At 32.0% G+C, this 25,752-nt stretch overlaps 2 protein-coding genes across 4 annotated transcripts; both read right to left on the reverse strand.

Annotated features, from left to right (window-relative positions):
• Positions 1–2,037: 2,037 nt before the first annotated feature.
• LOC18609483 (ADP-ribosylation factor 2) lies at positions 2,038–5,057 on the reverse strand. The gene is made up of 7 exons (XM_007044613.3): positions 4,899–5,057; positions 4,216–4,386; positions 3,601–3,671; positions 3,320–3,439; positions 2,725–2,843; positions 2,560–2,641; positions 2,038–2,327 (listed from the first exon to the last, which is right to left on the reverse strand). Exons 2-7 carry the CDS (start codon positions 4,361–4,363, stop codon positions 2,322–2,324), a joined length of 546 nt encoding a protein of 181 aa, XP_007044675.1. The 5' UTR covers positions 4,364–4,386; positions 4,899–5,057; the 3' UTR covers positions 2,038–2,321.
• Positions 5,058–6,275: 1,218 nt separating this feature from the next.
• On the reverse strand, positions 6,276–14,869 carry VPS34 (vacuolar protein sorting 34). 3 transcript variants are annotated; one of them, XR_016024767.1, is made up of 18 exons: positions 14,547–14,869; positions 14,147–14,261; positions 13,911–14,007; positions 12,943–13,101; positions 12,643–12,852; positions 12,032–12,210; positions 11,542–11,689; positions 10,896–10,991; positions 10,125–10,260; positions 9,219–9,340; positions 8,714–8,908; positions 8,439–8,609; positions 8,198–8,335; positions 7,747–7,901; positions 7,459–7,602; positions 7,131–7,278; positions 6,848–7,040; positions 6,276–6,758 (listed from the first exon to the last, which is right to left on the reverse strand). XR_016024767.1 is itself a non-coding variant. In XM_088803983.1 (17 exons), exons 1-17 carry the CDS (start codon positions 14,656–14,658, stop codon positions 6,903–6,905), a joined length of 2,463 nt encoding a protein of 820 aa, XP_088660109.1. In that variant the 5' UTR covers positions 14,659–14,869; the 3' UTR covers positions 6,276–6,902. The 3 variants fall into 3 exon arrangements, 2 of the variants coding, with proteins under 2 accessions (XP_088660109.1, XP_017971708.1); XM_088803983.1 differs by having other exon boundaries at positions 6,276–7,040; XM_018116219.2 differs by having other exon boundaries at positions 6,276–7,040; positions 14,147–14,243; positions 14,547–14,868.
• Between the last annotated feature and the right edge of the window lie 10,883 nt (positions 14,870–25,752).

A 25,752-nucleotide genomic window follows, 5' to 3' on the forward strand; every position in this document is an offset into this window, starting at 1 on the left:
AAAGCAACCAGATCCATTCAACAAAGTAGAAGTAGTCTGACCTGGGTTCGGTTTGTAGCTATATGAAGAATTTCAAAGCTGGCATATTCCGTTGCGATTCTCAACTGGTATTTAGTTTGGAGCGAAGTGATGGTTCGCTGGCTAGAGCACTCTAGGAGGGGCACATGGCTTGATATGCGGGTCTTTGGAGATTGTTTTTTGAGAGCGACTGTTTGCTCTTTCAATTATTTGTGATTGAAGAGGTGTCCGAACGCCGCACAAATCTGAAAGACATTATACGTGTAAAGGCTTTTATATTCAGGGAAAAAAACATCTCTAATCAGTCCAACTCAAATAATTATTCCGAAAAACTAGTGAACAGCAGAATTCCGGCGTTCACATATAAGAAGAATCCTAAATACCAGGTGCAAAACTATAGCATTTTTAAAAAGAGTCAAATAAAAAAAAAATTAAACAGTTAAAAAAATTATATATATAATTCAATTACCCTTCGTCTAAAAGATTAAATAAAATTTAGAAGACATTAAATATATAAAAAAAATACACATTAACAGTAATAATGGTGTTATTTATATATATGACTAAATGGAACTATAAAAAAGAGTACCTCTCAAACTTTGAGCACAAAAGTGAAAAAAAAAATAATTTTTCAAACTCGAATAAATTTCCTCTTTACTTTGTGTGTTCTACTTTTTTCTTATTTTCTATTTGCCTCATAAACTATTATTTAACATATTAGGTTATTGAATTGAATAATATGTTATGATAAGTTATTAGGTTAGACTGTTAAAATATAATATGCTATGATAGATTTAAATTTATATTAAAACTTAATGAGTTTAGATTAACAGAATTAATTTTTTTTAACTTTGATAAGTTTAACATATTAATTAATTTAGGATTTATTTGCTATGCTTAACTAACAATATACTAATCGTAATAATTCTAATTTTATTAAACAGTTTGAATAATAAAATTAATTATTAAATAAAAAATTATTTTAAGAGCCGTGACAAATATATATAATAAATAAAATTATATTAAAAAATATATAATTATTTCATTTTATCAATTTTTATGTATATTCTTGTTATTTAAAGTCTGTAATATACATACTAGAATGTATTGATTATTCTAAATAAAAAATAATATATTGATGAAACTCTAAACAACAGATAATACTGTAATTTATATTTGAGAATTATATAATAATTTATTTATTTTTAAAAATTAAAATTATAAAAAATAAAATTTATAAGATAAAAAAAAATATGACAAGTATAAGATAAAATCTATATATGATATAATAATAATAAAAAATTAATATGATCGATGGTTCGTAAAAATTTGTGAAATAAAATTTATAGAAATTTAAAACACGACTAAATAAAATAAATAAATATAAATAACAATTATATAAATTAAAAAAAACTAAAACTGAATCAAGCATATAAAATTATTTTATTATTTTTTATTGGTATTTATTATTAAATAATATTTTGAGGGGGTTATTAAGAAAATTTATAAAAAATTTAAAAAAGTTTATATAGTATACAAAAAAAATTTTAAATTTTGGGGGGCCGGGCTCCGCCCCTGATCCTAATGAAGCTAAGCGGAAAGATAACCAGGTCAAGGGAGGCGGGGCGCCGTAATTCTCAATAATCCAGTCTCCCTCAATCTGTTGAGGAATAGGCAAATCTGTCTTGCAGAGAACAGCTTCCCCAATCTCTGCTGGTTTTAGTTGTAAAAGGCAATGGTTGAGCTTACATTCACACCACCATATCAGCCTCAATTGATCCAAACAAAACACGCATTCTTGCATTTAGGTTAAGGAAGGCACCACCTCATATAAAAAGCTTCTACTCGATCTCGATCTTGAAAGAACGACAGGAGACTGAAATTACAAAGCTCTATCACAGAAACGTCATAAGCACAAGCATTTTAACCTATGAATCGGTAGGGTATCAAGTGAACGTGTGCGTCAAAGCAGAAAATGCAAATTTGAATCGTAAAAACCCAAAAATGTAAATGGATCAATTGCAAAAATGCACAATGAGATTTGATTACAGCCAGAAACATTGCATCCAAAAGGTGTAAATCCAACCGACTGTTTTTTGTTACAATATAGCCTTAAGGTCCTAACTACAATGCGCATCACCAAACGAAAAAAGGGCATAACAACAATCCAACTGTCTCAGATGAAAATTGGGGGAGAAGGAGAACGATATTATATAAAAAAAAAAAAAAAAAGAAAAAGAAACTAGATAATATTCACCCCTGCATCCAGAATTTCCCATATTGCAAAAATCTTCTCAATAGCTTCAGGCCTGCAAAATGTAGGTAAACATAAGAAAACGGTAAAAGGTAACTTAAGTGTAATTTTTCAAAACATGCATACTTCAGTCTAGAATCTTGCTGCAACCTACGGTTCGAGAAAAAGAAACACAGAATGTACAACACAACAAACATCCAACTGTTTGACCATTAAACTTATCATTCAAGGATGTATAGAATAAGTAAAATGATCCATAAAGATATTTGTGCAAAATCCATTCTTACCTTGTTAGCTATGTTGTTTGAAAGCCAGTCCAGGCCCTCATAAAGCCCCTCACCAGAGGTTGCACAGGTGCTCTGGATGTACCTGAAAAGATCACCAAGGCCCATTAGAGGTCATGAACAAGAAGATTGCAAATTAGTGGAGGAAAACACAAGGAGAAAGCTTACCAGTGACGCTGTCGAAGGGAATGGAGGCCAAGCTTATCAGTAATTTCTGCAGCATTCATTGCATTTGGAAGATCCTGCTTGTTTGCAAATACAAGCAAGACTGCATCTCGCAGCTCATCCTGAAAACAAGGAGTAGTATACTTGTTAACCATGAAAATCCAGTAAACCAAGAGCAGAAGATTCAACTCATGCTCCTAAGTTTACCCTCAATCTTTTAGTATACATCCCTTTTCCTTGATAACTATCCTCAAGGACTCTAGATGTCAAAAATCATTAATTTAACATACAAGATGCTTTGAGAACATTAAACTACTTTTGGTCAATAAATATTTAGAAGAAAACCAGCAGCATAAATAAGCAAACAATTTTCGTTGAAATTAATCATTAGCTTATAAAACTTATAATTTTATATGCTCAATTATTTCTTTGGATTCACATATCTATCAACACCACTTTGCTTGTGTATGGCTACTAAATCTAATTGCATTTGAAGGCAGCAAGGATAGCATCCAAAGCACTTATAACAGCAAAGGAATACATGCATAAACAATGACCATAAGAACACCGGTAGTTTCACTTAAAAGTAACTACCCACCTCATTCAACATTCTATGCAATTCATCCCTAGCCTCAACAACACGGTCTCTGTCGTTGCTGTCAACCACAAAGATGAGACCCTGCGTATTCTGGAAGTAATGCCTCCACAAGGGACGAATCTGCACAATTAAGAATGAAAAACTAGGAAGTTATTATTTAGCTGTTCCTTGAATATCAGAATATGTAAAGACCCATAAACTACTACTGTGTCAGAAATTACATGGTTACTTACAATGTTTCTGATATAACAAGGCTAAACATCAAAGTGAAAAGCTCATACCTTGTCCTGACCACCAACATCCCACACGGTGAAACTGATGTTCTTATATTCCACAGTCTCCACATTAAACCCTGAAAAGAAAAACACATGACTAGTTAACCATCATAAACCTGAGTATGAATCTACACATCACAAACATGAACTAATCAATGTAGTAAGCAAATCACAATATGCAATACTTGTCTCAAAGCTAGTTCATCATCTTGGATCTAGAAATCATAGGTGTAACTTGGTTGCATTCATGTTTTATACACAGGACTCTCCAGTTCCAACATCTCAAATATACAAAACAATAAAATAAAAAGGATCTCATTGGACTCACATGCTCAACTTTCCAAACAATCCTATAATGAAAATCTACTATCTATAATGCAACTAAAGTTCCACAGGACTAAGAAAGTTAAATTCTAATACTCAAAGACAACATAGAGACAGAACAGACATGCTTTGCCAACTAATTTTGTCCATGGAGTACATGTCAAAGACATTGTATAAATAAAGTGCAAGCAGATCATAACAATAGAAAGAATTATCACAGTTCTAATACACAATTAGACATAATCACCAAAAGCAGAAATTTAAAATAAAAAAATGATTTCGAATAAGAGCGCTTACCAATGGTAGGAATTGTGGTGACAATCTCTCCTAGCTTGAGCTTGTATAAGATGGTAGTCTTACCAGCTGCATCAAGACCCACCATCAAAATTCGCATCTCTTTCTTGGCAAAAAGCCGGCTGAAAAGCTTCGTGAATGTCAGCCCCATTTCTCTTCCCTCGCTGTTGATCCCTAAATATTCGAATTCACAAATATTATTTCCAAATAATCCGAAACGAATAACTCAATTCTACCATTTCTCAATCAATTATCAAATTTCAACGAATCAAATAGATCTGAAGGTACAGGCGCTAAAAATCAATGCCATGACGGCATTTCCATAAAATTCCTTTGAGAGTTCGAATAAAATCACATACAAACAAAGATAAACGACAGATCTAGAATAATTCATCACAAAAATCTTCAGATCAGAAAGGCAACCAACAAGAAAATCTTCAGATCAGAAAGGCAACCAACAAGATTTCTCAAAATTCGACTCGCAAGCCATGAAACGACTACTAAGCAGCGAAATCAAGACACGAATCGTTCTTAACCAACGAAATTCAAACGATGATGAAAGGCGTTCAAAGCCTCGCGTCTAAAGTGAAGAGAGGATCTGTGAAGCGCATTGAATCGGTTTCTTTACATTTCTCGCCTGCGAGATCGAAAAGCAAAAATAGGAATAGAGATTTGAGTTATTATACCTTTGGAGATAATCGCAGAGGGATCTGTGAGAGGAAAACGCGAGAGATTTTGATTTTGAACCAAAAGGGGGAAGAGAGTCAGAGAGAATTTCGAGAAATGAAAGCTTGAGACCAACGCGGAACATGGGGTGAGAAATGCCAATTTGGATGATTTATAGTGGGAAGGATGCAAGGAGCGGGCCGCGTGGTGTACCACACCAGAAACTTTTCCCGATCCTTTCACAGAAAATAACCAAATTGCCCCCCATAAAGTATAGCCGTTAGGTTCCAATCAGTCATCGCCACGTCACAGTCACTGTTGTTCACAAAATGCGTGCGATCTCAGACTCCCCAGACAACCAGCTTTGACCTCTGTCATGCACAAAGACATAAATTTTAATTTAATAAATAAATTAATCATTTCAAAATTTATTATTAAAATGATTAAAGATAACAATTAAAAAACATTGACATGAAATATATAATTAAATTATTGTTTAATTTTTTAATATAGTAAAAAAATTCATTTTGGATATTAGCCAATCTTATTATTGCATTACAATTTAATACAAACAAATCTATCACCTAACAATGCATGGTGAAATATTTAAAAATGTAAGTTAATATTATCTAAAAAAAAGAAAATCCAACAACATGCATGACCATACCTGCCTCATATTTTTTAAGTGAATGGCAATCATTTTAGTAAAAAAAAAAAAGTAAAATATATTATTTTTGTTAATGTTTCTTTCATAACTGTATAAAAATAAAAAGCATTGTTAAATGCATAATTACCATAATCAATTTTTAAAAAAAGTATTTGATTATTAGGTGAATAGTTCAATAGCTGAATAAGCAGTTAAACTGTATATTTAATTTTTTATTTAAACATATTGATATATAATATGTTATTATATATTTAAATAATAAAATTTAAAGAATATTTACAAACATTTAAGGGATTTTAATTTAGTATAATTTTTTGACTATGAATCAACCCGAGTCAAAATCCGTTTAACCATATGAGTTAATAAAAAAACCCAACAAGCTTGCGAATTTGACCAAGTTTGACCAGTTCAATAAGTTGGATTAACGATTTGGTTCAATTTTAATAAATATGGTTAAATGCACATATATATGGCGACCAAGTAATAACATACATGTATGCTGTAGACCTTAATCATGGGTTAGTGCTTTACGCTCCTAAGAAACTGCGGCAACATCACAATAAGCAAGCAATCTTGTAAATCTATCCCCTGCCTTAAAAAGGTGCAAGAGATAAGAAGCATAAAACATGCGTTCATGGGTTTATGCAGTTGACGTCACAGTTGCATTGGTCTGGTAGAAGGCTTCTAAAGATTCAAAACCACAACACCAAGCCATATTCATATCCCATCATTTGAGGAGACCAATATGTAACTATTAATTAATAAGGGAAAGAAAAGCGACCACAAGTAAATAATTAATCGATACGCCCTTATGTACAGTGAATAACACCCCAAAAGGAATATCTTCCAAGCCCACGTCTTGGAGTGAGGAGCATCTGAAAGCTAGGGCATCCTGGGCACACAATTACTATCACAGTTTGCTGCCATGCAGGTGGTGATCCACGTGGGAATCATCATACATATAGCTGGTTGAAACGAAACCATGCAGTACACCCACCCATGAGGTTCAAACCTATATCCAATGACACGGCCAGAAAAAGAATATATTTACTATCATTCACAATTGCAGATCAGGTTTACATCCTCAATAGCTGTCGCAAAGAGCCTTGTTATAAAATCCAGAGTATTGTCTAAAAAAGCACAGCGGCTGTTGGAAAACCTATCAGATCTTGTGAGTGATTTTTGGCCCAGTCAGCTTCATCTACTGTGGAATCTGTTTGCCATAACACGCAAAACCTCAAAATATTGAAGGGTTTGAGTCCCAAGTGGGGAGAGAGTCCAGGGGAGGCAAGCTAAATATACCATTGACCATTGTATTTACAAAAGCCAGTGAACATCCCAAACTTGTTTATGAGGATCAGCGCCAGTATTGAGCCCACCGATGAATAGTCTCAACCATTTGAGGAAACAAGGCACTAACACTCTCATTGATAAGATCTTGGAAGAAGTGTATGCAGGCCTCATCATCCAAGTCCAACCGAAATTTCTCCTGGAGCTGTATTGCCAACAGAATTGGTCATAACAGGGGGAAAATAAAATCATGTTCCAGCATGATCATCAGATTTGAAACATTAAGAAAACTCACCTTAAGGATGCCCTTTTCAGGGTCACATGCTATGTCAGGAATGTTGGAACCGGCCATAAGATGGAAAAGATTTAAAATAAGGTTGCTAGATTTGCGAAGAATGTTGTATGCTTCACAACAATAGGATTTGAACCTTGTATAATACTGGCTGCAAAATGAAATAACTAATCAACCATCCCATTTATGCATATCAATGTCACAGCACAACATTTAAGTTACCTTGGTCATGACCAAGTATGGGCATGTATAAATCTAATAGAGCTTATCCAGCAAGAAATAGGAGAAAAAAAAGGTTGAACAAAATTTGTGAAAGGAGGAACAAAAATACCTCTCTGCTCCACCCATAGCTTCAACCATTTCTTTGCAAAGTTTCATTGGTGGTGGAAATGGTTTAGGATCTCGGCCAAGAATAAAACCAAAATCAACATGGAAAAGGCGTCCATCATCCCTAAGCAGAAGATTGTCGAGGTGTCTGTAACCCATAAAGATTTGTCTTCAGTAATTAAAAACCACATGACAAAATCCATGGCTAATATTGGATGCCAATCTGCATTTTTTTGTACAAAAATGGCAATTTGCATGAGTTATTTATTTATTATAAATAATAAAAGATCACCTGTCTCCAATTCCCAGTATATATGTGATAACAGAATAGCCAGCACAGCTTTTTATAAAGGTTTCAAGACAGATAGCTGTAATTCCAAATGGTCCATGTTCATCAGGATGAAATTTCTGCAGATAGCTTATAATGCTACGATGCTCTGAAATAATCTGCATATGGAAAGAAGCAAATATCCAAAAAGTCCTTAGCAAGATCGCAAGCATTATGAACACATATTATGGAAAACTTACAAGTAAAAACATCAAGGCAGAGTATTAATAATTCATAGAGGCTATGCATATGGAAAATCTACAGAGTATGCCTATGTGTACAGAGTGCTTCATCAACAAGAAGAACAAAAACAAAGCTTTGCAGCTAAACTTGTAAACAAAACAAAATTGTTTAGTGTTAAATGCGGTGACTAAAACTCCCACAATGGAGAAGCATCATTTATAGGATATAATACCTGTGCCAAAGAACGGGATGGTATGAATTCCAACATGCCCTCATCTTGTCCAGTTGCCAGCACCTTATATGGAGTTAAGTGCAGGTCAAGATTTTCCAACTTGAGTAATCTATCCATAAGAGATACCATTTGAATAACCTAAAGGAACCACATCAGTTACATTAACCAAATGAAGAATTGCAACCACCTCTTCTGATCTTTCTATTACAATTTGTTAATGCAACATAATTTTGTCAATTACCAATTGGTCTTGCCGAATATCATCACCCTTCTTAAATATGACCTTGCATTGTCCACCGTTAGCAGTTCGGAAAGTCAGTCGCAAAGGATGCAGTGCGCTTTTGAATATTGACGACTCTGAAGGCACAATTCCAGTGATAAGGACATTTGGAGCCAGGGGTGACCGAATTGGCTGAAAACATGATTGAAAGCCAAACTTTGTAAAACTTAGCAGACATTTGTTCAAATAAGCCTTAGAAGGTTATAAAATATGGAAATTCGTGTCAATAGAAATACCTCATCAAAATAAGTAAGTTCACTAAGAAGACCAGAAAGAAGCTGTCTAAGCTTTTCAATTTTCTTCTGTGTATTGCCACGCACATTTCTCACATCTCTCATTATAGAACACAACTGGGCTGTCAATTCTGTCTGACGTACTAAACTCTGCCACATCTTAAATCCATCTTCTTCTCCATTTACACCAGCTGTCAACTGTAACAACATAACTGATTAACTAAACCACGGAAAGAAAAATCAAGTTATTCAGTGCTGCAAATCATAAGGTGGAAATAATAATGCTAAGATTGGTGCATTAACAAGCACCAGTGATCTAGTGGTAGAATAGTACCTTGACACAGTACAGACCCAGGTTCAATTAAAAAAATTCAAAAAAAAAAAAACTTGCACCCTTCAAAAATGTAAATTAGAGACCAATCATTGATCATGATGGTACAAAAAATTTTCATTCCTAAACAGAAAAGTAGATGGAAATAACGCGGCAATTTAAAATTGGAACTCATACCTTCATCATATTTTCTTCTAGGAACTCATAGGTAGAATAAAACCGTTTTGCATAGGCAGGATCATGAAGTTCCACAGCAACAAACCAGCGTAGAAAACTAGCCAATTCAATATTACGTAAAGCTGTAAAAATTCAAGAATACTTTCAGATGCTACCAACCCATAGGGTGTATTGTTGTTTGTGAATCTTTTTAACATGAGATAAATATCCAATTTAATTACATCAACAGAAAATTTAATTTACTTAAGTAAATGGTAAATAGACCCTTTTTATCTCAAGAAAATAAAATATACTGTAATTTTTATGGATCACTCCCAACCAAACATAATTCCATAGTTAATTACATCACAAAATGACAACCTGCAATTAAAGTTTAGAGCATAATAAAAGAATTAAACTAAATAAATGAAGAACATTTGAAACATGTCATTTGAATGGAATTATAATTTTTATTGCTCTTGAGGAATTGAGTACCCAAAAAAATAATCAAGAGGTGAAAAACTTGATACAGGAAATTACAAGAAAAGACTAAACTTACTTCTCCTTCTACCTGTAATTGTCCATTGAAAAGGACAAGATACGGCTAGAGAGAGAAAGGAGGGCAAAAGAAAGGTTTGATGAAAACAGAGAAACATTCAACTTTTGTTTTTTTTTTTTTTTGAAAAGTGAGAAGCATTCAACTTAAGGGTTTTGAGAGGAAAGACAGTTCTTCCAAAGACATTTGTTGAGAAATAATAGAGAGAGAGAAAGGTGAATCTTGGAATTTGTAACCAGGAGAAAGGAAAAGAAATAGCAAAGCTTTGCAAAAACAGTGTCAACAAGTGTACTAAAAAAATTCAGCAATATTGTGTTCAAACACAAAAAGACACACAAACATTATTTTCAAATGCGCATAAAGTAACATACAGCGTTGCACAAGGAATTGAGAAAGGCGAGATTTATCAGTGCGTTCAAATCGAAGTGCCTGAACTAGTTGAAGCAAGTAACATTGGAGCTCTTCATCATCAGCTCTTTCAAGTACGCTAACAGCGTATGCACGAACCTGTTAAGAATGATCAACACTTAAACATTATTCAATCAAGAATAAGATAGTGTAATTATCCAGTTCCATAAACTGTAGACAACTAGAAGGATACTTTAGTTGGACTCATTCCAGATCAGCCTGTCAAGTATAAGGTAATAGATTTTGGTCTGAATAAATACATTTGTGCAAATGTTCCCCCCCCCCCCCCCCCCCCCTAACTTTAAACCTTAAAAAATGATGTGTACCTAAGCTTGTGTGTGCATACACTAAATTTTGTGAAACAGGGATGCTAAACAAAAAAGATGTGTTTTAATACTTATGAACGATGAGAAGAAATTACATTAAAAACAAAAATAGAAAATTAGTAAGAGTGCAGAAGTTTTATAATGTATAAAGAGCGAAAACATAGGAGAAGTGATGTATTATGTGGAAAGATGTCATACTCACTTGAAATATTTAAAAGGAGACTAAGATGGTGAGAAACCAACTCAGTTTGGCACATTGTATATTAGAATAGATTTTAAGACCTTTACAGTTAATAATACAGTAAAAAAGCAAACTAAGATCTAAGGGTATATTATGCAGTTTCTGGTTCCAACAGTGGTCCCAAAAGATATCCCCACAAATACTGGCCAAATCTTACTTAGACCTACCTCTTCACTTTCAAAAAGAGGTGATAGAAGCTCTAGAGCATCACAGACATCAATCGTCTCCCACTTGCCCATAAGTTCTATTGCCTGCTTTGCTTCCTGCAGATATACAGACCACAATCTTCAAATATGATCTTTTTTTGTTTAATAAGAATAGTTGCTATCTATTTTGTTCAGTAACCATATTAAAAAAAAAAAAAACATATAGTACATGGAGCAAGGCAGCAGTTCAGAACTCTAAATATGAGCTTAATGCCTGCTAATCCCTACCAAATACAAAAACAGATCCATTTACAAATTATCATATCACATATAACAAGTTTCTTTCTTCCCCACCTCTTTTATAATTTCCAAAAAATAGATTGTTTATCAGATCCAAAAACAGAATTCATAAAACAATATATTGGTTCAAGGAAGATTCTCTGACCCACCATGTAAGATCCAGTATTAGATAAAAGGTGATAGCATATAGAATAAGAAGATGCTACCATGATGAATTAGAAGAAATTGATTGGGAAAAAGGAGGGAGAGAAAGAACTTTAAGGCACAAGAGATACAAGGAAAGAATAATCAAGGAGTAGTGTTCCCATATATTAGCCCAGACATTGGAATTTACATAAAAAAACAAGAACAGAAAGGAAGTGCTAACCTGAACATCACTCCATTCAACACATCTAAGGAATTTCGTGAGGGCCCTCTTCTCAGACATCAATGAAAAGCGAAATTTCCAAAGGAGCTGCCTCTCATCTCCGCTCAAAGCCCTTGTAGGTGGATATTTCAAAATTCTTTGTATTGACCTTGCAAATTAAGATAAATTATATACCTCTTACTCAAAGAAAAATTGATCAATGAACACAATTATATCAAAGAAACAATTAGAAGACTGCACACTGTAGGTATAACAAAACAACCCATCAGAGTCTCCAAAGAGTTGTTGGTCACATATTGCTCAACAGAACATCAGTAAACACTTGCTACAGAACTATAAACTTCCATGCAAAATCAGATGAATTGATGTAGCATTCTATCTCAACTATAATATGCATGTCAGAAAGGAAACATCCAGACTAACAGACAAATTTGCAGTATAGAAGAAGCTTGAAGTTATTTTTAAACTTTGCACAAAATTTCTAACTTACTTTCGTTCATTAGAGCTTGGCTTAAGATCCCTGTCAATGATACCACGAGTTAAACTCCTTGCCAGCTTCAGTTGCTTGTGCTCAGAGGGGTTTATCTTTCCCACCTCTGGGTCCCACACAATGACCAATTCATTTGAAGAAGCTATTGGAGATGGTAAAATGAAATTGGCCCCTGATTCCTGCACACCAGAAGAAAATAAGGTAGGATTATTCTGGTTGGTAAACAGAAATTGGCATTAAATGGTTAATGCAGTTTCCTTCAAAATATGCATTTCAATGTAACTGTAGAAACGGTCAGAGATGCCATTAATATGCTAGATTTACCTAATAAGTCCTAGACAAATCGAGTATAAGAAAGAAGAAAAATACAATATTGTTATCAAATATCAGATTTCAGCTTTTGAACCAATATTAAATCATCTTTTTATAGAACTAATAATAAATTATTCAGTGATTAATTGTCATAATTAAATTTGACCAGTATATGATTAGTGTTACGAGAGAGAAGAAAATCAAACTCAGGACATTATTGTTGAGAATATAATTATATCAATTGTAACAATTCAACCAAAACCACTGCCCAGTAAGTTTATTATGAGCACGGATAATACCTGAAAAACAACTCGATGTTCAAAACTACAAAAGTCAACAACTAAGTATAAATGAGAGCTTCCATTTTTCAAGCTTTCCCGTTCCTTGATTCTTTCCATAGCCTTGAAGGTAAGACGGTCCAGCCAATCAACAGGTTGAATCTGTCCCCTTTCATACTTATTTGCAAGCTTTTCCAGACGCTCCAACTCTCCACACTCTTGCCTGGGGACCTATAGTGGGATATATTACAGTACACTTAAAAAATTGTAACTGTCCAACCAAATGCCAAACAGGAAACATTATGCACCAATAATCAGAACCTTTCCAGGAGTAGTCGTAGGAAATGATCCATCTGCTTGCTTTCCTAACCAGAGCCTAAGTTTCTGTTTCCCCGTTTTGAGTTGCGCTTTGCTGTTAAATAAAAGAATAGTAGCCCCACCAATTAATCCATCATCTTTCCCACATGAAACATCCCAAACCTGAGCATTCCAGAAGACTGGCATTAAGTAAAGGCCAAAACCAGGGAATTTCAAAATATTCTTTTTTTTTTTTGGAAAAAGAAAAAGAAAGATAAAGGCAAAGAAAAGTTACTCTAAAAAGCTCAATAACATTAATTTTCAATGACTTGCGTGACAAAGACATAAGTCTCCATGCAAGCAACAACGCAAACTCCAAAAGTTTATATCTTCAGCACTGAAAACAGTTGAACTTAGGTAATCTCCATTATTATCTGTATGAAAAATAACAAACAAAATCTAACCCCTAGTGTGGTACATGTCCATGAAACACTTTAAGAGCATTCCAGCTCAATCTCAAGAATAGAGACCTGACCTCTAGAAGCTAACTTTTTGAGGGGTTATAGATAGGTGATCATTAATTTTAAAGGCTTTGACAAAACATGTTCAGTGCCCAACAAATGGAGTTCTTCTACATTTACAGAACTAACCACAAGGACATCATACCAAGAAAGATACCATCATATTCATACTAAGAGAGACCAATTGATTCTTACTAGCATTTTGAAAAAGCCTTTTCCATTTCAGAATTACGCAGGAATTCCTATAGAAAGATAACACATCATGCGCAGCTAAGGTTTGCCCCACCTTCCTTGAAAGAATCAAATAAGGGAGGAAGTTGATACCATGGATGTCACAAAATGTATGATAAAATTCTCATTGCATTTTCACTCATAACTGACACTCAAATCCACATTGCCAACCCACACAAACACAAAATACAACCTACGCAATGAAATAGCAAAGCAACTTTTTTTTTTTTTTCTACTCACTGTCAAAGCAAGTTGCGAGTGTGCAGTCAAGTCTCGATATTTAGTACTCAATGTGATGAGTTCGTTCCAGCAATACAACGGTCCTGTAGATTCCAACCTGATACCGAAACAAGATATGAATACCCTAACACTGATAAACTATATGAGAATTAAAAAAAAAAAAACTTGAAACGCAGGTAAAGAAACTGATTAATTAGTTGATTAATGGGAATTTAAATTGTAACAAAAAGAAAAACCTTGTTTTTGTTGGAAGGCCAAATGGAGCACCATCAATGTACAATGCACACTCCACATAGAGCTCCGCTTTCCTCTCCTCTGTAGTGGAATCAATTCCTGTAAAGAAACCGAAAGCTAAATAGAGGATAGATAATTATACCGGTATTAGAAAAAAAATGCTAATTTCAGATATTTCAAATTGAAAGTGAATGAAAATTAGAATTTCACTACGCTGCAGCATACAACTTTAAAAAATTTAAATAATCCGCTAAATTTTGGGTACTAACTGTAATACTGAAATTACCATAAAATTGCTATAAATCAGTCGGAAAGATGACTTATAAATTCACAAGTTAAAACAAAGTGATTAAAATTCGCAATAGTAACTGAATTAGGACTCAAAATTTGACGGTTGGGTACCTGAATTGGGAGATTTGGTGGAAGGCAAAGTCCCTTCCAATCTGTCGACGCGAAAGGTAACAGGAAGATTGATGTCGCAAGACAAGAAGAATCGAAATTCGTTGCCACTCATTCTCTCTTTTTTAGGGTTTTGATTAGCTCCTGATTTTCATAATTAATCATAGAGTAATAACTGATAATGGAACTTTTCAATACAGAAAGGTTTTTCTGGCGTTGAAGACAGACAAAACCGACATTGATTTCGGCTTTTCTATTCAAATAAAATACTAGTATACCTTATTGGACACTGAATTCAACTTGATTTGCAGAAGTAGAGAAGAGAGGAAAGCGGATTGGAGAAAGGTGCAGCTACGTATTAACAGAAGTTGACGTGGAAATGCCACGTAGGATCATAAAAGCTGGGCCCGCAATCCAGTGGTAAATATCAGATAGAGTTCGACTTACAGTACGATTAAGGTTAACCAATGAAAAGAAATTAATTAATACTACTATTATTCGCTATTTATATATTATTTTCTGTTGTTATAAGTGATAGATTAAATTTGTAAGATCACACAACACAAATTACACCACAAGAGTTGTTTATAGCCATAGGTAATAATGCCTCTATTTTTCATTTGAAAATTTCATTAAAAATAAGAAAAATAAAATAAAATAATTAACATACAAAAAGAAAACCCTTTTCGTTGCTTTGTAATGTGATAGTATTACATATTTGGTTTCTAATACATAAGTTTGGGGTGTAAAATCCATTTTAAAAATAAATTATGCATTTTTTATCCATATTAATAATGACATTCATAACATGTCCTTATCAAATAAATGAGTACAATAGTTCTTTAAAAAAAATTTTAATTCATAAAATCCATATCTATAATTAATATTAAATTAGTGTAGCAATACTTAATTGACCCTCGATTAAGGGCCTATGGTCTCTAACAACTTTTAACTAGCTCCCAATTGAGAGCCACGAGGCTTTTTTTTAATTGAAAGAGAGACAAGAAAAAAAAAAGCCCCACCCTTGTTGTTGTCACTGTCAACAAGGACACGATCTATGTTAGGAACAATATAAGAGCATTAGAAAATCCAAAATAAAAATTCAAATAATTTCACATAAATCACAAATCAAACTCAAGCAAAGTGAAAAAGGAAAAAAAGTGTAGAAAATTCTCAAAATTACAAAAAAAAAAAATCACGATAAATCATACAATCAACTTTTAAAAAAATTTTCAACAGAATTCAAAGCACTTCTTACTTTTTTAATCAACTTAGATTTTTGAAAGAGTCAAGGAAGGAATCAACTATAACACTAGTGCAAATAGTTGGAGAGTAGTATGAAGAGTATAACTTGTTGGGACTATTTATGAGGAAGATGGCTACTAGATCTTAAAATGTCATAGTATTCAGAAAAGCATATATGTGCACTCCATATCCTTATCACAACCAACTTTTCTGTAAAGTGGATTCTTGTGATAGTGAGAGGAAGTGTTGCAAATAATTAAATAATATACTAGAGACGGTAGAGAGGAAGATCGAAATAGTTTTTAAAATACTTAATGTCGTGACAAAAGGAAAAGAATAAGTAGAGAATCAAAGGGTAGAAGAGAATTAGAGAGAAGCTTTGAGTGAGAATAAGATAGTTAGAAACAAAATCCCTCAAATAAATTGTAAAGGCTTTATATATAGTACTAGAAATAATAGTTTCTCAAAAATAGGCTTTAATGCATGTAATGAATAACGGCTTTAATATTGGGTGACCGTTATTGAGTTTTAATATTGAGTAACTATTAAAAATCCATTATGTGACTATTAAAGTAATAGATTTTATGACCATTAATAATATAATGAGATTTATTCTTGAGTAGAAGGTAAATGGAAGAAGTATACAAAAAAAGCTATATAAGAACAACTTAAGAAAAATGTGTACGTGAATAGATACAAGACAAGAAGGTAAGAGGGAGAAACTTTGTATTCAAGAAAAGGTTAAAAGAAGACCTCTTAACTATCTTCATATCTTAGTCATCAAACCAAATTCTTCAAAATATCCCAAGATTAAAGTAACCTGTGAACCTTGTCACTTATTTCAGGTTATTTTCGTTACCCTCCATGTGAAATGGTTTTTCTATATGAAGTAGTTGTTCTACTTATATTAGTTGTTCTCATTATTCTCTATATAATATTATACTGTAAAATAATTCTTTACAGCATGCTTGGTTTACTGAAAGAATAGAATGGGAATAGAATAAGAGAATAATAACTATTATGTAATTTCGTTAATGAGAATGGAATAGGATAGAAATTGCTATTATTACTTATTCTATTATTTGGTTGGTAGGAATAATTTTAAAAATAGTTAAGAAATAATGGGTAAATGATAAAAATATAATTTTTATTAAAATTTTAAATTTTTTAATTAAAAAACAAAAATACTATGATAAGAAAAAATACTCTTTATAAAAATTAAAGAATTTATTTTGTTAAAAGATAAAAATATTCTAAGTAATAAAATTAAAATAACTTTTACTATAATTAAAAAATATTTTCATCAAAATACAAATATATTTTTATTATAATTTAATAATATTTTGTATTAGAAGATAATTAAACCTTTTATTATAATTAAATAATATTTAATATTAAAAGTAAAATATATTCTTCATTTAATTAAATATTTATTACATTTATTATATTCAAATAATAATATTAAATAATATTCTTTATAATATTTGTTATAGTTAAATAATATTAATATATTAAATAATATTTAAATATTTTTATTTTCTTTTTTTTAAATGAAGTAAAATATTTTGTCTTCTTTGCTTTAGAGAGAGGAGTGAGGAAGAGAGAGAAAAAAATAAGTTTAGTATTTTTTTATAATGTAGTTTTTTAAATTGTTAAATGATATATTTGTTTAATAATTTTTTTTCTTATTCCCAACAATTTGGAATAGCCATTATCAAGGGAGGCCTTGGTAATGGCTATTCAAGCTTCTCTTGGAATGGCTATTCCAAAGAATAACTATTCCATTGACTCGAATGTAGCTTTATCTCAAGAATGAGAATAGAGGAGAAATGACTATTCCATTTTTCCCAACCAAGCATACCTTTAAAAAATAAATATTAACTAAAATCAAGTATCTATATTTTACCTCTTGTATAAGAATTCTTACTTAAAAATAATTCTTATGCATTTATTTAGTGAAAAGTTTTATTTTGTACTATAACGCATTGTACTGTAACACCTTAGGTAGTAACGTCTCAAGCAATATCGCCTTCGACAATAACACTTTAAATAGTAATGCCTTAAGTAGTAACATGTTACCATTTTGTGTAAGGTGTGATGCTAATATCTTGTGTAATATTTGATTGATTATGTAATAATATGTTTTTCATATAAAATAAGATTTTCAAGATACAAGTGGTCAAAAGAAAGTTATTCTTTCTCATTAAAACCTTAATTCTATGTGCCTTATAAATACGAAGTTACTATGAACAATTTTCTTCGTTTAAATTCAAAGTAAAGCATAATTCAAAGAAAAACAAATTCAAAGCAAAGTTGGTCCTTTTGCAAGTAAGTTTTTTTCCTTCTTCTTGTAATTTCTTACTTTTCAAAAAAAATTATAATTTTTCTTGCTTGTTGTCCATTGCATGAATTTTTTTTAAATTAAAATATGAAATAAAAATTTCTTTCATGCATATGATGAAGCTTTTTCACTAAAAGAGAAATTATATATATATATACTCAGACAAATAAACGTATTTTATGATTTTAGAAGAAAGACGACAAAAATTAAAGAAAAAGCTATTTTGATAACCAAAGGAAAAATAATTCTTCTTGGAACATGGATTTTGTCTTTAGACTTAACCTATTTGACCTGACTTTTTTTTAACTTAAAAACTATTATGAAGTTCTTATGAAATATAATAGCTTTAAAAATTAAGTTAAAACTATTTGGTAAGTTTACTTTATAAGCTTTTTTTATAGATAAACTGTTTGACAAAACAACTTATATAAACTCTAATTTTGGTTAAAATTACTATAAAAGGTTTATTTTTAATAGATGGGGACTTTTTTTTTTTTTTTGAAAGGGGTGATTTGCAGAGAAAAAGAAAGGAAAGGAAAGGGAGATCGATTAAGAGAGAGGGGCCATTTGCAAAAAGATGGAGAGGAGAGGGAGATTGATTGAGAGAGAGGGGGTATTTTTTGAGAACGTAATGTTGGGATTGTTTTTAATAAATGAGAACATTTTTGGAATAAAATGAAAAATTTTCCTTAAAAGCTTGCGTGTTTTTAAAAGAAAAGAACAAAAAACTCCTTTTTAGGGCTTTTCTTGAAGGTTTTTTTCTTAGATTTTGTTATTTAAAACAATTACTTTTTTTAAGAGTTTCTCAAAATCTTATTTGGCCTAACTTTTGCTTTTAAGAGGTAAATAAGCTGAAAAAAAAGTTGAGCCAAAAAGACATGTAAGACAAGCAAAATAATGCAGGGATATCTTTTTCTCATTTAATTGCCGCGAGCCTTTTGTTTTGTGCCTCGAGCTTTTTAATTGAAGCTTGCTGCATGTGTCGCAAGCTTTTCTATTATTATTATTATTTGAAGCTACAAATTTTTTCTTTTTTTTTTGTTTTACTTATTTATTATTTTTTATTATATATATTTATACTGCATATTTACAACTTTCTTATTATATATTATTAAAAATCAAAACAATATCAAAATCTATAATTTTGATAAGTTTTGCTGTTTTACTTTGTTATTGCTATTATTGTTGTGTTTTTAAACTTAATAAATAAATAATGAAAAATTATTGCGTATATATATTTATCTCTTTTTCCATGATCATGTTTGTAAGCTTCCTTTTCCATCTTCCTCTATGCCTAGGATGTGTTTCCCCCTAAAGATCTATTATGGTGAACCTAAAATGGCTGCAATAAGGAAAAAGTCCACTACACATGAAAAGAAGAATACTACTTTCGAAGTAGTTTCTCCCAAAAGGATTAGAGTAAAAAAGAATGGTAAAGTTCTTCCTATTTTTGAAAATTGGGAAAATGAAATTATTAGAGAGAAAAAAAGATCGTTTTGGGAAGAAATTCGTGCCAGACAAGTTGACGCACATCTTTCTGAATCCGTTGGCTATGATCAGATCATCTATGCTCAAAAGCACCTTTTCATTAAAGAATTGGTATCCTAAGACTATCAATTCTGAAGTTCAGGTTTGAGCATGGTGAGTTTTCACTTTTCGTTACTAAGCTAGGCTCCAATTCTCAATTGTTCATGGTTGGGATGAATGGAAAAACAAAGTGTTGAAGAATCTTACTTATGTTAAACTTCTCTCAATTGCTTGAATACTTGATGTTGTATGTGTCATCTCAAAGCTCAACATTCGTTGAAAGAAAATGATGGATGTATAGCGTGCTATTCTTACAAGGTGGAGCATTTTTTTCATATTATGATTACAGCATGGGGGAACTTACTTTCACTTTGGAAAATGTGTGTGTTCTCTTGGAACTTCCTTGTATGGGAAAGCATGATTTTCACTTTATCAAGCTTTCTAAAGAGAAAGTATGTATTCAAGACTCGTTCCTCGATCTACTCAAGAGTCTAAGTAAAATTTCAAAAGTTACACAGTTTTTCCCATTAGGTAGAGGTAATTTATAAAAAGTTCAATGTTAAAAGAGTTAAGATTGGCCCTCCTGAATACCAAAATCATGAGCACGAGCTAATGGTTTTAATAATATTTTGGTTGGCATGACACATATTCCCAAGATGTCTAGATGATGGTCTTCAACAATCGTTCTTTTAGCAATAAAGATTGTTAAAAGAATACGTTTTCCTTTTGCTCCACTGTATTTAAGATCTCTATATTAGAGGCTAAACTTGTACCAACTTAAAACTGACGAGTCAGTTGGGCATTACAAAATTTTGACTTATGTGGATGCTTCTTTCATTCAAATGTGTTTATCGAAAAAGTTTGGTATTTGCGCTCTTGTGCCTAATGCATATCATTTTACATTTTTTTTTTCGTGAATAACCCCTTATCCGGGAACAACTATAAGGCTTAGGCATGACATGATTAGGCTTCAAAAGGTAACGTTCTTTAAATGATAACTGTGACTAAGGAATTCAATCTCAAACCTTATGTGCAACCTAAAAGTGGATTCAGTGATTTTGGAATTTATAATGATTGCCACTCACCACAATCTAGAAGGATAAGCTCACGAGGTATTAACTTTTGTGTATGGGTTCACAATTTCAAGATTTCCTTCTATGATTGAGAGTTCTAATTCAAGTGGAGATGGAGACTTTCCTTTCGTCGAGGTGTATTCTCCTTATAAAATGACACACCAATTTGGGTTTGACTAGCCAACTCCGCCTGACTCTTTTTCATCTATCAGTTTTTCTTCTTGTGTTTTCTCATTTCTCATAACGAGACTTTAACTTCATTTAGATAGTAGTAAGAGTTGTACTGTCCTAGTTTTTTATAGAGATGATATCTAACCTTATTGATAGTTTGCTTATTAGAGAAAGTGTCTTGACGAATGAAGATCTTTTATTGTGCCATTAGCTAATCCCAAAGCTAGTTTCTACACTTCTCATGTAAGTAACCCCAATGTATCATTGTGTTTAATTCCTCTTATAAAGAAGAAAAATATAAATGAAAAAGAAGACGTTGCTCCTCATGCTCCTACTCATTGAACAAAAGATAAACATGCCTATCAAGAAGTAGATTCATCTTTTGCTTCTTTTACCTTTTTTTTTATTTTGTTTATTTATTTATTTATTTTTAGAAAAAATCAATTGTAAGAGTAAAACTTAACTCGGTTGAAAAGAAATAGACTTTTAAAGTTGAGATTGAAGAGGAATCATGTGACTTTGAACATAGTGATGAATCTGATGATCAGTCTGTTGATATTGACGAGGCTGAAATTAAGGGTGAGCCAACCATTTTGATGATTTTGTTGATTCGAAAATTTTATTTCCAACTCATGCTCAAATTTACAAAATAAATCAGGTAGAAACATATTATTATGTTACTCTAATTGATGTTGTTTCATTTTTTTTTTGTGAAACTAAGATCATTCTTACTCCTTAGGTTACTCAAGATGAGGTTATTCCTGACACTGAACTACTCCTATTGTTGAAGTTTTCCTTAAAGCTACTCTGAATTTTGAGGTTATTCATGATGCTAGTGTTGATGAATTACTTCGAATGTTGAGGTTGTTATGTTGTTGGAGTTGCTACTGATGATGCTAGAGTTACTCTAATTGTTACGACCCGGAACTCCCTATCGAGCCCGTGACAATCGCCGTGAAGCCTCGATAGACATTTTTCACCCCTAATGCCAATCGAAACCTCGCAAGGCTCTCGTATCAGCTTTCGCACTTCCTCGATGAGCAATAGTTATCAAATATCGTAATTCAAAGGATTATGAGTCATTTCCAAATCAAAACATAACATATTGTTTTCTGGCTCACAGGGGCATTTTCGTCATGTTTCGTCGAAAATCTCAAAACTTGCTAAAAATGTAGTAGGTAAGCATAAAATATATATTTAGTGATTTAAAAATAAATTAAATATCTAAAACGTTTATTTGAAGTGAAAATTTGACCATTTGAATATAATAAAAATATTCAATAAAATAAATTATTTTCTTGTAAAATAATTTTTATAAAGCTATTAGTAAATAATTCTTATAGCGTAAAAGTTAATTATATTCATATATACTATAAAGCAAATAACCAAAGCATAAAATTATTTTTATAGTTACACATGGGCCCACATCTAACCAAAATATATCAAAAGCTGAAAACCTATAGCTTTTGCCTATTCAAGTCCAAGTGAAGGTCCTTGTCAAAGTAAGCTAATTATGGAATTCCACGAGCCTGAAATGTAAGGAAAAGAGAGTGGTGAGATTATAAAATCCTAGTGAGTAAACAAACACCATCTAAACTATCTAAAGGCGAGTAAATGGAAACGAATTAAAATAAGTCATCATATTATAATTTCATTACCTTTCAACTCATTTCAACCAAATAAACAACTAGGCTTATGATTTCCTGAAAAGCTTGGCTCGTGCCAAAAATCATTCTCATACTCAGTTATCAGGGATACCTTGATCGAGGGTTATCCCAACCGAGTCCGCCAAGGCTGTTAAATGTCTTTACATCCAAAATTTTAGCCATGCCTTGACGTTGGCTGAGTTTCACTCTCACGCGGTGGTCCACGTGAAGTGCACTCAAATATTTACCTCAGGAGATACTTCATCCAACATCTCCCCCCGGAGGTAAATATATAATTGGGTTACCGTGCCTCTCTCATAGGCAGTCCATAGAAACCCCCACCACTGTAGTGACTATGGATTATTTTATATACTACATGATTTATAAAATCTTTTTTTACATGACATGGCAATTTATCGCAACCTAACCTCTCAAGGCTGAATACACAGTACAAATAATTCTAACACCAAAATCAGTTTAGCCATTCATGCTCATTTATTGTCATAAGCCATTCAATTTAAAACCATAAATTTACAACACAAGCAGGCAGTCTCCAATTACTCTATTTTCAAAACCAATATTCAATTTTTCATAAAATTTATAAAATCATTTTATGAAAGCACAATTTCTCCTAAAACATAGCAATTTACCATTTAAATCCATTTTTCATAAAATCACACAATTGTATAAAACTACTCTAGATAATTAAGACGATGATAGGTTTACTCACAGTTCTAGGAGTCAATGTACTCATAATCTCAATCTTCAAGCACAATCTCTATACTTTTACCAGTGTAATTTGCTCACCACCTATCCACAATGTACAATACATAATTCACCACATTAATGCTTGACCATTATAAAATCAATTCAGGCTCGGTGCATATGCATGATATGATATGCAACTTATCCAACTACCACTTAAATGCGGTGCTGACCTAATTCGACCTATTACCTGATTAAATGACAATTGTGTCCAATTTGGCTCCAAATTGCTCCATTTCATTTCTAATATTTCAATTCACTAAATACAATTCCAATAATCTAAAATTCAGCCTAACAACCTTCACAATTCTTCTTGAAAATTTCGGCCATTGTGGTGCACTATCACTAAAAATTTTCTCATTCCATTTTCTCACCATAAATCATCATTTCATCAATTTTTCAACCAATTAACTTGATCACAAAATCAATTAATTACTTCTACACTTCACATAGGGTTCGGCCATTGAAGGTTCATGGGGAAAATGGATTCTTTTCTTATTGTTTTACTTCTAAATATGCTAAACTAACCTTAATCACTAACATAACTTAAAATCAAACAATTCCAACTTCATTCTCTCTCCATACCCATTTTGACCAGCCATGAATTCACCATGAAAGCATGCTTTTCAACCATGGAAATTAAGGAAAAATACATAGGAAAAATAGTTCATAAACTAAAAACAAGAAATTTCACCTTTTTTTACTTGATTTCCTTGAAAATCCACACTTTTCCCTTGAAATCCTCCACCTAGGTTTTGTTCTTGTCTTTCTTTTCTTTCCTTTTGTCTTGGCCGAATATGAAGAAGAAGAATGGGATAAATATGGGCTGATTTTAATGGAAAATAATAAAATATTCATGCTTGACACATGGCATGTTTCTTATAGTAAAAATATATTAAGATATGAATTAGGTGAGTGGATTTATAATAGAATGAGATAGAAAAATAGAGTTGATGCACTAAGTGTATTGAATTTAAATGGTTGCTAGGAAAGAGTGTTGAACGAAGTAGGTGACAGGCAATTAGGTATAATTATACACGTATATGAATCAATAGCGATGTAGAAATCCCGTTATTGTGAGGTGAGTAACCTTACTATCATTTTAATTATCTAAAGTATATTTTTATTCGATTTTGGTGAAATTTTTGAAAATGAGTTTAAATAGTAAATCTTTGTGTTTTACAAACAAAATGTATTTACATGAAAGGATTTTATAAATTATCTTAAAATCGAATAATGATTTTGAAAAATAGAGTAATTGGAGACAACTTGTTATATTGTAAATTTATGATTTGAAATCGAATGGCTTATGACAATATTTGCATGAATGGCTGAATTGATATTTGTGTTGAAATGTATTAAATATGTATTTAGTCTTGAAAGGCTGTGAATTACAATAATTGTCATATCATGTTATTGAATTTTATTGTATGGTAGGTTTAGCTTGCTGCAGTGGGCGAATTCTGTGGACCAACCTATTAGAGGGGCACAAAATCCGGATATATATATATGTACCTCGGTCGGAGAGGCGCGTAGGGTATCTCCTGAGATATGGATAGAGTTCACATCACGTCGAACCACCTCGTGATGATGAACTCCTCTAACGTCAAGGAACGGTTGTGTTTTTCTCAAACTAAAAATATGTTTTACGTATAGATGAAATTTTAACAACCTTGGCGGGCTCGAGTGTACGCCTCTGATGAAGGCGTTATCGAGTACTATTTGATGACATGAGCCAAATGTTTATGGAAGTCATAAGCCTTAATGAGAAATTAAATGAAATACAACCGTTTGCATGGGTTGGGATAAATTTTCAAATTGTGAAATACTTAAAATGATGAGATACTTTAATTGTCTCCTTTTACTTGGCTTTAGCTTATTTAAATGATGTTTGTTTACTCACTGAGATTTTATAATCTCATCACCCTCCTTTCCACCCATTTCAAGCTCAGAGTAGACTGTAGATAGCTGATTCCATTGAGGGCTTCCATTAGACTTGCGTCCTCTGAACTGTAGGTTCACCATTTTCCTCACTTTTAGTCATTCGTGGGCCCGCTTGATATTGTAAATTAAATTAAATTAATTTAAATGCATTGGTTTACTGTGTCATAGTATGAATGAAATTATTTTGCTTTTATGTTATAAAAAAATATTTACATATAACTCTAAAATTACTGTTTATAAAAAAATAAATCATTTTATTGAACATTTTGTTTTATCTTCTCATTATGTTCAAATAATTATAATTTCATTTTAAATAAAGGTTTTAGATGCTTAAACTTGTTTTTGAATGTGAATTATGCGATTAGTACTTGCTTACTAAATTTTTAACTGGTTTCAAAATTTTTCAGTGAAAAATGATCAAAATGCTCATGTGAGACAAAAACTTTTATTTTATTTGTTTTAAGTTGGAAATAGCTCAAAATCCTTTGAAACATAAA

The sequence above is a fragment of the Theobroma cacao genome, chromosome 2 (assembly GCF_053813885.1).
Source record: "Theobroma cacao isolate CCN51 chromosome 2, ASM5381388v1, whole genome shotgun sequence".
NCBI classification, from domain to species: Eukaryota; Viridiplantae; Streptophyta; class Magnoliopsida; order Malvales; family Malvaceae; genus Theobroma; species Theobroma cacao.